Source organism: Scardinius erythrophthalmus (assembly GCF_964197995.2).
Source record: "Scardinius erythrophthalmus genome assembly, chromosome: 2".
NCBI lineage: Eukaryota > Metazoa > Chordata > Actinopteri > Cypriniformes > Leuciscidae > Scardinius > Scardinius erythrophthalmus.
The window spans coordinates 20,939,618-20,955,813 of record NC_138222.1 but is presented as its reverse complement, the minus strand read 5'-3'; the positions used below and the strand labels follow the sequence as shown (position 1 = coordinate 20,955,813).

General features: G+C 40.5%; 1 protein-coding gene across 6 annotated transcripts in view; it reads right to left on the bottom strand.

The window, feature by feature from the left end:
* Positions 1 to 771: 771 nt before the first annotated feature.
* The window catches only part of dennd4c (DENN/MADD domain containing 4C), a 201,057-nt gene continuing 185,632 nt past the window's right edge, over positions 772 to 16,196 (bottom strand). For 5 of the 6 annotated variants that reach the window (XM_081350713.1, XM_081350715.1, XM_081350717.1 and 2 more), the window contains exons 24-34: positions 15,112 to 15,307; positions 14,811 to 14,917; positions 14,542 to 14,717; positions 8,090 to 8,278; positions 6,599 to 6,779; positions 6,391 to 6,501; positions 5,964 to 6,101; positions 3,581 to 3,698; positions 3,204 to 3,357; positions 1,643 to 1,707; positions 772 to 1,045 (exon numbers count right to left, since the gene is read on the bottom strand). In XM_081350713.1, coding sequence (XP_081206839.1) covers positions 909 to 1,045; positions 1,643 to 1,707; positions 3,204 to 3,357; positions 3,581 to 3,698; positions 5,964 to 6,101; positions 6,391 to 6,501; positions 6,599 to 6,779; positions 8,090 to 8,278; positions 14,542 to 14,717; positions 14,811 to 14,917; positions 15,112 to 15,307 — 1,572 coding nt within the window. In that variant the 3' untranslated portion in view covers positions 772 to 908. The remainder of the gene's footprint in view (positions 1,046 to 1,642; positions 1,708 to 3,203; positions 3,358 to 3,580; positions 3,699 to 5,963; positions 6,102 to 6,390; positions 6,502 to 6,598; positions 6,780 to 8,089; positions 8,279 to 14,541; positions 14,718 to 14,810; positions 14,918 to 15,111; positions 15,308 to 16,196) is intronic. The other variant, XM_081350716.1, reaches the window with a different exon arrangement.

Sequence of the window (16,196 nt, the reverse complement as noted above, 5' to 3'; positions counted from 1 at the left end):
CATAAATCGTCTCCTCCATTCCAGATGTATTTCACGATATTTTCCACAATACATCATTATCCTACATTTAGGTCTAAAGTATTTCTAAGAAACAAATCAACAGTTTATCACTTTTCCATCATTCATATTGATTCTAGCCTCTGTTTAAGACATTAGAGATGCTTTCTGGAATGTTCTGGATTTCATCTGATTGTCCTCTCTCACATTATACCACTTTAAGGTGTGGTCTATCTACTGAACACGCACCTCTCATCTTGAACGTGAACACTGAAAAGCCTACATTAACATCGAAGGGCTCTGTGTTTAAGACTCCACAGAAATCTAGCCAAAGATCCCTCACTTGAGAAAGGCAACAGAGTTCAAATATCCCAATACAGAAATATATATATATATATATATATATATATATATATATATATATATATATATATATATATATATATATATAAACACATGGCGACAATGGAGAACGATAAAGCAACTATCTCTGAAAGTGCACATCAAATAAGACCATTGTCACTGACACCTCTCCAGAATGCTCTCCCCATATCCATAGAATCCTTCCACAGGTCGGCTGAAGAGAGAAGCTAGAGTCAAAGGCAGTGTAGAGAGCCATTTTACAGTAAGAAGATTACTCTTAGTCTTTCATTTACTTCCACTGCGGTTTGAAAAGGGCTCACACACAAGAGGCAGTTCAACATCTGAAGATCAACAGTAAAATGCAGTGTCTACCCGCTGTACGGCTGGTGCCACGACACTCTCAGGAATTTCAGAGCAAAGAAGCCAAATTTTTTTTTATTCTGGTAGATGATAAAAAAGTACCATTTCAGGGGATGGTGCAAATGAAGGAAATTACTGTACAATCCTGACTTAGGGCTTATACAGTCACTGTGGGTAAGAGGAGCAAATCAGATGAACGGGGCTCCGAAGCACTTGAGGCACCACTGCACACCGTTGCTAGGTGGTCTGTCAATGGGGGATAGGACTTTAAGCTGTTCAGCGCTGAGCTCATTGTATGCAAGACGGTATTCACGATTAAAGGCTTCTGTGAGGGAAAAACAAAGTTAAAAAAGATAGTTAAGAAGTGAATCTCATATAATTCAAGGATATGCCTTCCATAGGAAATTATATTTGCCAGAAGATTTGAAAAACATTGATTTTTAAAAAAATGTTTTAAATGTGATAGCTTTTTGACAATTAAGCACAATTTTCCTTAATATTCTCATTACTCTAATGCATAAATCAATCTTATTTTCAGTAATTGAATCATCTTGATTTAAAAAAAAAAAAAAATCACAATTAGCAAAAATTAAATTTATTCCAGTAACTAATAATAACGAGATATAAATACTTAATGTACTTTGTAAAAAATATTATATTTAATAATTTCTCTTTTTTTTTCACATTACATTAATGAGAAGGAGATTTATTTGCAATGTCTTAAAAACACATTCCGTTTCAATGCAAAATATTGCATCTTAATGGTCCTAAAAATATACTTAATGTTCTTTATGTAAATACAACTTTTATCTTTCTTTTGACATGGAGATATAGAGATTGACCCTATAAGCACTTATTAAATTAATTTGATGACTGTAATGAAATCACTTTCATGTGAAATTAAAGAACAGCATTTACTTACCAATATCAATGTTCTCCTTTCCTAAGGCAACAAGTGACAGAAACAAAATTTCCCTATAGATACTCCTGGACATGAAGAGAAGAGTTCATTAGAACACAAGATACTCATACACCTATATATGACAAAATGATTGCAAATGAGTTAGACCTTGGTGATCACAAACAACAGGGTTCTTATTAAGCTGCATATTCAGCTGTGAAAACTCTTGGGATAGTTTTAGCATGTTATTGGATATGACAATGTTAATGTATTTGGTCTTGGTGGACTAGATCAACTATGCAAACTACTGCTGTTTTTGCGGTTGCAGAAGAGTGATTATCATAGAAATGCGTAAGACTCCCACTCTTTGACTACTGTTACAACAAACACTGAACTTTATATTCAAATTGGCAATAATTAAGAAATATAACTATCCTCAGACTTCAATGAAAAACTTAAAATGTCTAATTTACATGGTAAAATTATACGGACGTACCATCTTTTAGTTAAATTGTGCCCACATTTTACTTTTTGATCCTTTGTTGTAGTCCTAGGTACATAATGGAAACGAATTAATACAACGTGCTCACAATTTAACTAAACAGAGTGCCCCAGAATTAATAAAAAGTGCTCAAATGACAGACACAATATATATATTTTTGGCATGTCCTGTGCAGTTCTCAGTATAAGGCAGGGTTCTAACACACATAGGGTGCTTCTCAAAAGGAAGGCTGCATCCTAGTGAGGCTGTGTCTTTCCTAGTCCAGTCATTCGGAGGTTTGTAGGCTAGAGTTTTCCTCAGAATTAAACACTAGAACAAGACACCCACGTTGTCATGGAACGAAAATACTATTACAAGTATATTTTAAAAATAATTTGTATTAAAAAGCTTTATATTAACTGCCTTTCAATTAATGCAGTACAGGTAATAACAAATATTTTATGTGGGTCACAATACTGACGTAAATTACACTAATGCATGTATTAGAAAACTAGGCTACCACTCTTAATGCGCCTATGCAAAGTAATAACCTTTATCATTTTTTTTTTTTTTTATGGGAAGGGTAATAAATGAAATTATATAAATAACAATGCACACCTGTTTTAATGTGTAATAACCTAAAATACATGCTAGTACTGTAAACAGTACTATGTAAGCACAGGTTCACATTCTTGACATTTACTATATTATGTGAATTCATTCTAAACATCCAAAGCATACATATAAGTACTAAATTCGCGAATTTTGTATTTATTTTTTACAGTGTTTTACTTGCAACCAAAAAATCTAGCCCATTGGCAGATACATTTAATAAGGAAGTCACATAAATTGCCCTTATAAAGGTAAAACGCCTCTGGAAATCAACTCAATGCAGGACCAGCTCACAGCAAACACTGAATAAGAATATTGAAATGTTAAACAAAAAGTAAACTCCGGCTTCAGAAGCAACAGAGGTCAGTCAGCCTTGTGCCATGTAGTAAACAATGTGATTGCTAGCAGATTGTCTGTAAATGACTTATCAGTCTAACAGTTTCATTTCAAATTTAGTCATTTATACAAAATATAGCATGCATGTCCAACCTCTGGCGTTTAACTTCTGGGTGTTTCTTGATCTCCCTAAGGAGCATGTTGATGGGGCCATACACATCGTTCGTCTGAATGCTGCGAACAATGCTGTTCAGTAGAGTTCGAGTCTCCTGGTGGTCAGTGGGGCTTAGAGTTCCCTTTCTTTGCACTGCACAACAAAGACACTCACATTCAGTGCCATACATGAAGTAGCTTAATGGCAATCCATTCATGAGGTTTCTACATAACAAAACAATATTTATTACATTTATTTAGATGTGCACATTAATGTAGTTGATCCAAAAAAAAAAAAAAATGTGTCAATGAACATTAATGTGTTAATGCTAATACTGAACAAATAAATCTTCTCAAAGCACCCCTGCTGTACTCACAGAAGGTCCTCCAGAGCTGATAGAGGGGCTCGGTGGGATCCTGATGTAAGTTGACATTGTCCCACAGCAGCTGCACATACACCTGCTTACTGTCCTGAGACAGAGATGTCTGCGGCAGCTACAGGAGGAAAACAGAGAGGGTAGCTTTATCATGTAGTTCAGTTCACCAAACAAGCAATTATGGGTTGAAATACACAAAATGACTCAACAAATGAGGTATATTTTCATGAGACATGATGGCTCATTCTGAGTCCGTGTAACGCTTCACAATTCAGTTTTTACCCCATACAGTGCAAATGTAAATAAAAAAATTAAACTAAGCATTCATTTTACTTTTTTCAGTTACTTCATCAATGGATAACTGCCATTTTGTGTCCTTTTTAAAATTTCCTTTTGCTAAATTGTGACTTAAAGGTATAGCGGAGGATTTTCTTTTTCCGGGTGGGTAGTGTAAACTATTGGTCCACCTAAGTGTCAATCATTCTGGTGATATGTTTACGTAAGGCCGTCGTACGTGCTCGTCCCTTAGTTTTCGCTTTCTGCACATGCGCACTTTCAGTGTGTTTATGTGTGGTGAGCTAGAGCTAAGCCATTCATTGAAGCTCGCCGTTTCACCGGGTCCTTTGAAAATGTCTGAGGGTCGCAAGAGAAAAAGTTTGTACGAACTGTATGAGAAGAAGAGAAAGGCCTCAGAAGACAGAAACAAGATCAGAGTGTTTTTGGGAGATTGTTTCACATGATGGCGTGCGCTGAAAACACAGGTTGGGCTTCCCACTGATGCCACAGTCGCGAAGTTTCTACTCGACAGGTAAAGTTTGGCATGCTATTTGGAGAAAAAGTGCAAATCTTCTTTTGGAAAGTAATCTTGTATGAGCGATGCCGACAGCAACTTGTAAACAGAGCGTGCACGAGGAGAACCTCGCACACGTTTAATAGGCGTTCCCTCTCGGGAGCAGGTAGAGTGTTGCGCATGTGCATTTTTTCAAAAAGTGGAGAGGGCGGTTCTTATCTAAAATTCGGAAAGATCCTCCGCTATACCTTTAAGAAATTATCATTTGAATAAACGAAATCTTACAGATTTTATATTTTTTCCCTTGTCTTGCAATTTGCGCAGTAGGCTGTTCCATTAGCACAGGGTGGCATTTTGTGTAGACCAACTGTTTAGACTAACTGCGTGGACGATGAGAAGTAGTTTAAAAGGCTAACACAGAGGATGACCTTTTTCACACAAAGTGCCATAATTTTTATTGTTAATAACTGTGCTACATTTATGGCAGACTCGGGATGGCCATCGGAAGGAGTGGGCGAAATGAAAAAACAAAACAAAACAGTGGCCTGGCTACTAATTTTGCCCACAGCCCCGCTCACTTGTATCGAACATATTTGTTATGACTTTATATTGTTGCATGCATGATACACCCAAATGATTTTGGAATTCGCCATATAATAATAAATCTAAACAAACTGGTATGTTGACGACCACAAATTTCCTGATCTCTCTTTGCAGCCCATCTGAGGAACAAAATCCCATTACACCGGCTGCGGACTATAAGCCTATTAGCAATGGAGGGACCCTATGGACAAGGCCCCTTTGATGGCTACCCTGATCGCCAACTGCACTGCAGAGGGAAAATTTGTGGTCGACAACATACCAGTTTAACCATATTTTTTATGCTACTCTTGTGGGTAACAGTGGTGTGTTTTGGGATGCTCACAACTTGTGTGCATTTACTCGGTGAGTCGGAGTGAACTGCTGTGCAAATAGAGCCTCATGAATACCAATGGTCAAGGTCAGGATTTTCTTTTTCCTTTTTTTTTTTTTCTTTTTTTTTTACCAAACCCTATCGTATACCCCCAGAAAACATAAGATATATGAAACGTGTAACATCTGACCATGCTGTGATACTTTTGCATCTTTTTTAAAGCTTGATGCTTGCCACTATTCACTGCCATGTCTTAAATGTCTCATTTTTTGGTCAGAAAAAGAAAGAACAGCATACTGCATTAGAACAACACCAGGGTGAGTAAATTATGACTTAATTTTTATTTTAGGGTGAACTATCCCTTTAAATTTAGCACAGTCATTAACTGTTCATTACACTAGAAGCCGTTCGCCAGTCATATGCTGCAAGACTAGTAAAGGATTCATGATTTGTTTCAGTTTATTATCGAATGGCAAATTCCAAAATAATTTGGTAATAATGTAATAAAGTAAAAAAAAAAGTAATAATGAATAAGTAAATAAATAGATATAAACAAGCAGGGCCACAGTATTTATTTTTGTATTTGCACTGTATGGTCTGAAAACTGAATTGTGAAGCATTCCACAGACCACTCTGAAGCAGTCAGTAAGAGAATGGCAATGTGAATAAAGGTAAAGTACCTGTACTCCATTGTTGCAGTGTTCAGAGGTGAGGATGAGTCCAGGCAGAATGCTGGGCAGGTCTAAACGCCGGAAATACCACACCAGGTTCCAGAAGATAATGGGGTGCTGACTGAGGAACTTATGGGTATAGATTACCTGAGAGATAATGGAAATGGATGAATCAAAGACAATACATACATAAAGCCAAGCACATTAAAAGACAACAGGCTGTTATATGAAGACTTGCTTTCTTGCTTTCTGTCTTCTTGGTACACACAACACAACTAGAGACTTACAGAGGGTTCAACAGTGTAAGTTTGCTATGATCTGGGGCTTTTTGCCACAGATTTAAAATGGGAAAGAGAAACATTTTATGAATGTAACATCCATGGGGGACATGTTAAGTGAACCATCAAAAGGTTGTTGTAAAGTCATGCTTGAATACCTGATCCCCCTCATTCTCTAACAGCGACTCCAACTCTTTGCGCAGGACCAGTGGACTGAGATACGGCACAGACACCGGTTTTGGGTTGGGCCACTTTTGACCCAAAGTGTCCTTGAACAACAAAATACAGATTTAATCAAACAACTGTAAGCAATAAATATGATTCTTGAAAAACTAAGAATATTAAAACTGGAAGATGCTCACTCACCCCCACCTCTTGTAGGCTGTTGGGCAGGCTTGTGGTGGATATGCCATGATTGGGTTTTTGAATCAAGTCCAGACTCTGCAGTGGGCCTCCCACACTGTTGCTCCGGGTTAAAGTGTTGCGTTTCTCAGCTTGTCTCTCAATGAGACCCAGGGGGTCTGAATGTACTGGCTCTGGTACAAAGCTACAGTGCAAAGTCATAAATCATAATGTGATCAAAAAAAAAAATCATCAGTTAGCCAATGACATTACCATTTGACCTACTCATTGGAAAATAAATTCTAAATTCCAGCAACAAAATATTTAAGTTGTGGTTAAACAACACATTAATATCTCCAATATATATTTATGTTAACTAATGAACCAACTAATGTTAACAAATGGAGCCTTATTGTAAAGTGAACCAAACCAAACAATAATAATGAATCATAACATTTTCAATCAATATCTAAGGCATGTTGTAGTCCAGACTCCAGATCAAAATATAAAAATGTTTAAGTTTGAAAATAAATGGCCTATTAAGTCTTTACGTTTTTGGTGCTGTGATAAACACCATTGCGAATACAAAAACCTGAATGGCTGTTTAAAACATTTAAATACTGTTCAGAAACAGAAAGAGGCGCAGCTGCTTTGTTTACAGGGTTACCAGTGTAACAGCATTTCTGCTGTTCCATAAGCACCATCTGCTGTTGGAGAGTGAATGTGAATTTTCATTCAGCACGTCTTCTCCACTCATTCCTGCATGCTGCACATGCGTATCAGGGGTTGCAGTGTGTGCACGTCTCTTTGACATTTTAACCGGTTTATGGACAAGTATTCTAAAATTACATTCTTAAAATCGGAATAATTCATAATAAATAATTATTGACGGTATTTTAAAGTGCCCACGATAACAATAACGTGCACGTTCATTATCGTGATATATCATATTACCGTATATCAGCATGTCAACTCAACACAAATCTCATTTAGATATGTTTACATGCACTCATGTTCATCAATCGGCGTTGCAATCTGATTCACATATTTGTTTACATGTGCATTACATGTATTCTGAAGAGAACTTTAGCACAAGCGCAGTGCCTTGTTGCCATGCTAAGAATTAGAGAAAGTCACTGGAGGTGTCAGATGAGGTTTTTTTTTTTTTTGCAAATATTTAGTTAACGTCCAGTCAGACTTAAATAAACATATGCATGTTCATATGAAGAAAAATATATGTAACCATACACATCATGGCACTGGACATATGTGCAAGGTATTTTTTAATGAGATTGTTGATCAAATTATTTCAGTTCTACACCACCCCTTTCAATCTGATCAAAATGTATTTAACATTTATTTGGGTGCATGTAAAGGTAGTTTACAAAGGTATTTTCAATTCAACTAAATTGGCACTTATGGTTCCGAAATCAAGCTTTCAATATTTACTCATGCACCAAAAAACACAAAAAATAGTTATGACCCATGTTACATTTCAGGATTGTGTTTACATACATCTTTGGAGTTCCACTTTGACCGCCAGGCATTTCGACAGGACCTTTGCTGTCCTCCGGAGATTCTGGGAAGCTCACGAGGTCTGAAGGCTCACTAGGACAACCCACTTTCACTTCAGAGGAGCTAGAGGTGGCTGGTTGCGTGCTGGAGCTGTGGATACTGTCTCCAGATGTGCTCGTCAAGTAGAAGCTGTAAACCAAAAACATACAGCAGTTAATATTATTTTATATTAATCAAAATAGCACATTTATGTTTTTAAGCACAACTGTCAAACATAAATCGATCCCATAAAATGTATTGTTGTACTTATGGTGCAAAACATTAAACATATGCAGTGAGACGACGCAATGGTCTAAAAATTATGTAAACTAGGTTTGAGCTAACCTTTTGCTTACTAAACATTATCAGCTGAAAAATGTTGTTTCAGGTTTTTGGCAAAAGAGTAAATATGTCAAAAATATAAACCATTACTGTAATATCAAAATGTGCTGTAATAAAAATATTAAAAATAATTTTAAAAATATGATAACACTTCCCCTCCTTGAACTGCCACCTTACCGTGGTGGAGGGGTTTGAGTACCCGAATGACCCTAGGAGCTATGTTGTCTGGGGCTATATGCCCCTGGTAGGGTCTCCCAAGGCAAACAGGTCCTAGGCGACGGGTCAGACTAAGAGCGGTTCAAAAACCCCTTATGATGACAAAAAAAATGAGGACCGTGACGTCGCCCGGTATGGCGCAGCCGGGGCCCCACCCTGGAGCCAGGCCCGGGGTTGGGGCTCGTATGCGAGCGCCTGGTGGTCGGGCCTCCCCCCATGGGGTCCGGCCGGGCTCAGCCCGAAGGAGCGACGTGGGGCCACCCTCCCGTGGACCCACCACCTGCAGGAGGGACCGTAAGGGGCCGGTGCAAAGTGGATCGGGCGGCAGTCGAAGGCGGGGGCCTAGACAACCCGATCCCTGGACGCGGAATCTAGCTCTAGGGACATGGAATGTCACCTCTCTGGCGGGGAAGGAGCCTGAGGTTGTGCGTGAGGTTCAGAGATTCCGACTAGAGATAGTTGGGATCACCTCTACGCACGGCTTGGGCTCTGGAACCACACTCCTCGAGAGAGGATGGACTCTTCACCACTCTGGAGTTGCCCATGGTGAGAGGCGGCGGGCTGGTTTGGGTTTGCTTATTGCCCCCCAGCTCAGCCGCCATGTGTTGGAGTTCACCCCGGTGAACGAGAGGGTCGTTTCCCTGCGCCTTCGGGTCGGGGATAGGTCTCTCACTGTCGTTTGTGCTTACGGGCCGAATGGCAGTGCAGAGTACCCGGCCTTCTTGGAGTCTCTGGGAGGGGTGCTGGAAAGTGCTCCGACTGGGGACTCCATCGTTCTACTGGGCGACTTCAACGCCCACGTGGGCAGCGACAGTGACACCTGGAGGGGCGTGATTGGGAGGAACGGCCCCCCTGATCTGAACCCGAGTGGTGTTCTGTTATTGGACTTCTGTGCTAGTTACAGCTTGTCCATAACGAACACCATGTTCAAGCATAAGGGTGTCCATCAGTGCACATGGCACCAGGACACCCTAGGCCGGAGGTCGATGATCGACTTTGTAGTCGTTTCATCCGACCTCCGGCCGTATGTCTTGGACACTCGGGTGAAGAGAGGGGCGGAGCTGTCAACTGATCACCACCTGGTGGTGAGTTGGATCCGATGGCGGGGGAGGAATCTGGACAGACTCGGCAGACCCAAACGTACTGTGAGGGTCTGTTGGGAACGCTTGGCCGAATCCCCTGTCAGAGAGATCTTCAATTCCCACCTCCGGCAGAGCTTCGACCAGATCCCGAGGGAGTCTGGAGATATTGAGTCCGAGTGGACCATGTTCTCCACCTCCATTGTCAACGCAGCCACTCGGAGCTGTGGCCGTAAGGTCTCCGGTGCCTGTCGAGGCGGCAATCCCCGAACCCGGTGGTGGACACCGGAAGTAAAGGATGCCGTCAAGCTGAAGAAGGAGTCCTACCGGGCCTGGCTGGCTTGTGGGACTCCTGAGGCAGCTGATGGGTACCGACGGGCCAAGCGGACTGCAGCCCGGGTGGTTGTGGAGGCAAAAACTCGGGCCTGGGAGGAGTTCGGTGAGGCCATGGAGAAGGACTATCGGTCGGCCTCGAAGAGATTCTGGCAAACCGTCCGGCGCCTCAGGAGGGGGAAGCAGTGCCCTACCAATGCTGTTTACAGTGGAGGTGGGCAGCTGTTGACCTCGACTGGGGATATCACCGGACGGTGGAAGGAATACTTCGAGGATCTCCTCAATCCCGCCATCAATCCCGCCGTCACGTCTTCCCATTGAGGAAGCAGAGGCTGGGGGCTCGGAGGCGGACTCGTCCATCACCCGGGCTGAAGTCACCGAGGTAGTCAAGAAACTCCTCGGTGGCAAGGCACCGGGGGTGGATGAGATCCGCCCTGAGTACCTCAAGTCTCTGGATGTTATGGGGCTGTCTTGGCTGACACGCCTCTGCAACATCGCGTGGCGGTTGGGGACAGTACCTTTGGACTGGCAGACCGGGGTGGTGGTCCCTCTTTTCAAGAAGGGGGATCGGAGGGTGTGCTCCAACTATAGGGGGATCACACTTCTCAGCCTCCCTGGGAAAGTCTATGCCAGGGTACTGGAGAGGAGAATCCGGCCGATGGTAGAACCTCGGATTCAGGAGGAACAGTGTGGTTTTCGTCCCGGTCGTGGAACACTGGATCAGCTCTATACCCTCTACAGGGTGCTGGAGGGTTCATGGGAGTTTGCCCAACCAATCCACATGTGTTTTGTGGATTTGGAGAAGGCATTCGACTGTGTCCCTCGCGGCAGCCTGTGGAGGGTGCTCCGGGAGTATGGGGTCCGGGGCCCTTTGCTAACGGCTATCCGGTCCCTGTACGAACGGAGCAGGAGCTTGGTTCGGATTGCCAGCAGTAAGTCAGACTTGTTCCCGGTGCGTGTTGGACTCCGGCAGGGCTGCCCTTTGTCACCGGTTCTGTTCATAATTTTTATGGACAGAATTTCTAGGCGCAGCCAGGGGCCGGAGGGGGTCAGGTTTGGGGACCACACGATTTCATCTCTGCTCTTTGCGGATGATGTGGTCGTGTTGGCCTCATCAAACCAGGACCTCCAGCATGCGCTGGGACGGTTTGCAGCCGAGTGTGAAGCGGCCGGGATGAGAATCAGCACCTCCAAATCCGAGGCCATGGTCCTCAGTCGGAAAAGGGTGGCTTGCCCGCTTCAGGTTGGTGGAGAGTTCCTGCCTCAAGTGGAGGAGTTCAAGTATCTCGGGGTCTTGTTCACGAGTGAGGGAAGGATGGAACGGGAGATTGACAGACGGATCGGTGCAGCTTCTGCAGTAATGCGGTCGCTGTACCGGTCTGTCGTGGTGAAGAAGGAGCTGAGCCGCAAGGCGAAGCTCTCGATTTACCGGTCAATCTACGTTCCTACTCTCACCTATGGTCATGAGCTTTGGGTCATGACCGAAAGGACAAGATCCCGGATACAAGCGGCCGAAATGAGCTTTCTCCGCAGGGTGGCTGGGCGCTCCCTTAGAGATAGGGTGAGAAGCTCGGTCACTCGGGAGGAGCTCAGAGTAGAGCCGCTGCTCCTCCACATCGAGAGGGGTCAGTTGAGGTGGCTCGGGCATCTTTTCCGGATGCCTCCTGGACGCCTTCCTGGGAAGGCGTTCCGGGCATGTCCCACCGGGAGGAGACCCCGGGGAAGACCTAGGACACGCTGGAGAGACTATGTCTCCCGGCTGGCCTGGGAACGCCTCGGTGTCCCCCCGGAAGAGCTGGAGGAAGTGTCGAGAGAGAGGGAAGTCTGGGCATAAGCGGTAGAAAATGGATGGATGGATGGATGGATGATAACACTTTACTTAAAGCCTCTATGTATAATGCATTAAAGGTATTCTAGTCTAGATGGAAATAGGGGTCCACGCACACCCCCCGGCTTTTTTTATGCCACCTGATTTTTTTTTATCTTTAACCTCTGGGCTTCTTCATTAAAGGTATAGCAGAGGATGTTTTACTTCCTGGTGGGTAACCTAAACTATTGGTCCTCCTAATTGTCAATCATTCTGGTGAATCAATCAAACTTTTCAAAAAGTGGAGAGGGCGGGTCATATCTAAAATTTGGAAAGATCCTCCGCTATACCTTTAATGTGTTACACTTGACTTCCTTTCGTGCAAAAACGTACGAAGCCTTAAAATGTAACTTTTTTTTCCCCAGGAAAACCAATGAAATATATTTTTGTTCAGTAATATTTTATTATTATTATTTAGAATTTTTAAAGATTTTTATGATACTTTGCATTAATTATATAATTTTTATGAGCTATTTTTTCCATTAGAATTAATATATATATATAATATATATATATATATATATATATTTTTTTTTTTTTTTTCAATAAATGCAACATTTCACATCAAAATAGAGTGCAGGCCTAAAAAAAAAAAAAATGTTCAAGTGAGAAGAGCGCCATCTAGCGGCTTTAAAAATATATAAATGTGTGTAATGTCCTGTAACCGCCTATAGGCTGCCTATAGCTTTTTAATTAATTTTTTATATTTTTTGATTTTTATTTTTATTCCCATTCGGAAAGAAAAAAATCTAATTACTAAGCAATCACTGAATGGAACAACACAAATGATATATCATTTTAAAGCTTAGGATCTCAGCTTTTTAATGCATCTAATCGCATTTATTAACTCATAACAAGTGCTGAGTAATCCCTCTAAAACCGAATGTACCGCCAGCAGTCGCCACCTAGCTGCGAAAATATTCATTACCATATTTTTCAAAAATTTTGCCTTGATTAACACAAAGTTGATGTCATTTGAAAGCTTAGAGTCTGAACTTTACAGTGAATGTATCCACTTTGAAAAAATCTTAAGTATTGCTGAGTTATTTGCTGATAAATAGATTTTCTTTTTTTCATAATCTATAAAATAATGTACTGCAATGTGTCAAAAACATCATACAGCTCATGAAACATTCACAGATCATTGAAAATGGCACTTCGTTTTTTACAGCATATTATTACAATTAAAATGAGTCCAGAATTAACATAATCTATTGCTTTTATGACAACATATTCTTCATGGAGAAACAATTGCCCACGAGGGGGCATCAAAGACTGTACAAAAAGGCTATCTCTGTTCCAAATGCTGTAACTTTTGATTTCTTTATCCAAAAAATAAAATAAATAAATAAATCAAGATGCAGCTAACATGTAGGGGGACTTCACTAAAAAAGAATTTTCCCCCTACCTTATTTCCTTCCTGAGTTATTCCATGACAAATAAGAAAGATATGCAAAATCATAATAAAAATTATATATATATATATTGTCTTTTATCAGCAGTTTCTCGGCAGGACAATGTCCAAATGTAATCTAATTTATATATTCAAAAAATGTAAAAAAAAGTTCTTTCAAACGATACCTACCTTTTGACTCTCCTTGCTACAGTTTTGGAGTAATGATTATATAGTTTTTATATAGTTTGGAGCAAATTTTGTTGTGTGTGTGTGGGGGGGGGGGGGGGTGTCATATTTGCACTCTTGATGTTTTAGAGTGTCACCCCTTCATTGCTGTGCACTTTTTTTCTGCACAGTGGCTGATTTGTACAGTAGTTTGTACCACCAAAAGTTTCTCTGAGTTTTCCTATTTTTTCGTATTTCCCATTCATTTCCTATGGTCGTGCATTTTTGCACGAAGGAAGCCAAGTGTGACTTTTTTTTTTACAACCCTTTAACATATCTGAATCATCTCCTTGATTTTTTTTTGTGTATTCACATAGGTAATATAACAAAAGTCACCAAGTTTCATCCCCCTCTGATGAAGCAAAAAAAAAAAAAAATTCAAAACGTAAATGTTTTCGTGCATTTTTGCACGAAGAAGCCCAGAGGGTTAAAGTGTCTATTTTAGACACTTTAAAGATAAAAAAAAAATCAGGTGGCATAAAAAAAAGCCGGGGGGTGCGTGTGGACCCCTATTTCCATCTAGACTATTCATAATGTATGTTATAATGCATCATATCTTTTTATAAATAATTCTGAACAAGGTTAAAAGTTCTAATATATTCTAGCATTATAATATTTGCAGCATTCCCCTGTTACATCTGAAATTGGTGGGTGTCATGTGTTTTAATGCATTATACTTTTTTAAAGGTGTGTTCAATGAATAGATAAGTATTATTATGCGGATAGTGAGGAGATGTTTGCTGTATATGACAAAAATGTTTCAGCCTAAAAAACACGTGACATCGCTTAGAGCACCTTTAAGTAAAATGTTGCCAAAATATTTCTTTATATAAAAAAAATATATTTTTTGAATATATATTTTTTAGTAATTTTAAAATATTTTTCCACATGTGAACACAGTAAAATCAAGTAAAATGTTAGCGCTATATAGTTAGGCATCAAACGTGTAACTCACCCTGCGGTAGCGCGCAAGTCATGGAACTCAACATGGAGCAGAGGGAGAAAAGAGATTTGACAGAAAGGACAGGTGCAGTTGAGATTGGAGTCGTCAGCCGTCCAGCCCACCATGACCTCCTCATCATACACCAGAGCCTCACAAGACCGACACTGAGAGCAGCTGGACATTAGAACCTGCCAAAAAGAAACATGAAGTACAATTGTACTACTTCTGCTAATTCTGAAGTGATCTTGTATTTGACCATCAGCAGAGGGTGCTGCTCTAACCTCTAAAGCACAATTCTGGTAAATGCTGGAGGTGCTGGCATGATGAGAGGAACTATGTTCAGACCTCTCCGAGTCTGCACCTCTCATTGAGCGACCTGGAGTCAAAGCTGTGAAGAACAAATGAAAAGAGAGAATTGCTTTTCAAATATGTTAACCTTGCAATTATATAACGTTGTTTTTAAAATTAGAAATAAAATGATTGATGATATGAATCTTATTTATGAAGCCTCATGCTGATACATGTTTTTTGGAGTAGACATACAGTATAGCATGATATATGTGTACTGTGTATGAGCCTTACGTGTCGACAGCTTTGCACGGCCGGTATCACTGCTACCACTGCTGCTGCCCAGGCTGGTATTGCTGTGCGTGAGCCCATTTGAGGCCAGGCTGGGCATCAGGCCTCTGGGTAAAGTGTTCTCTGTTGCTCCCTCTGCAGATAGCAACTGCTCTTCTAGCCTAGCCGGGAAACTGTCTCGGGGCTGGGAATTATCCTCCTGAATCACAGACATACAAAATATAGTACAGACTAAACGCATGTTTAACATTTACAATGAGGAAACACTGAAAAGCTTAAGAGTTTAGCGTTGGTACTAAACACACACACAGGGACTTTTGATGCTGATGGCTACATCAAATCCACACATATTGTTTATGAGAGGAATTAGTATTTTAGTCCCCTAAACCAAACCAGGGGCCAAAAGGATAGCTAGGACGTCTGCAGATTTTGATTTTTAACAAATATATTTAGATTATTATTATTATTAGTAGTAGTAGTAGTTTTTTTTATATAAAATATGTCAAAGTTAACTTATATTTATTAAATGTTTAATTATGATTGTTTTCTATTGACGACCCTAGTTTTTTTACTATAAGGGTCCTATTTTAACAATCTAAGCGCATGGTCTAAAGTGCATGGCGCAAGTGGACTTAGGGCATGTTCGAATCCCATTACCCCAGTACGCCCATGGGCACAAATGGGCGCAAATGCATTTTCTATTTAAACATGATTAACTGTGTCGGGCTGATACTAGCAAAAAAACACTTGCGCCTGGCGCCGGGTGTATGATAGGGCCCTAAGAAATACAAATAAAATCTTTTTTAAAATAGAATGTTTTTATTATTATTTTAAAGGCTTACTCATTCAAACCTATAATAGTTAGTAGAAAATATACACTGTATCTTAATGAATTTTTTTAGTACAATGACAATATAAAAGACAATTATTTAATTTAGGTAAAAAACATGTCTGTACAATTTTTTTTTTCTCACACAGTAAAAATTGGTCTTTAAACGTGAAAATATCATTTATATTTATACTATGGGGCTGAATGCTTGATTCTGATTGGTTGACAAATGTTCTAAGGTATTAAATTACTTTCAAGT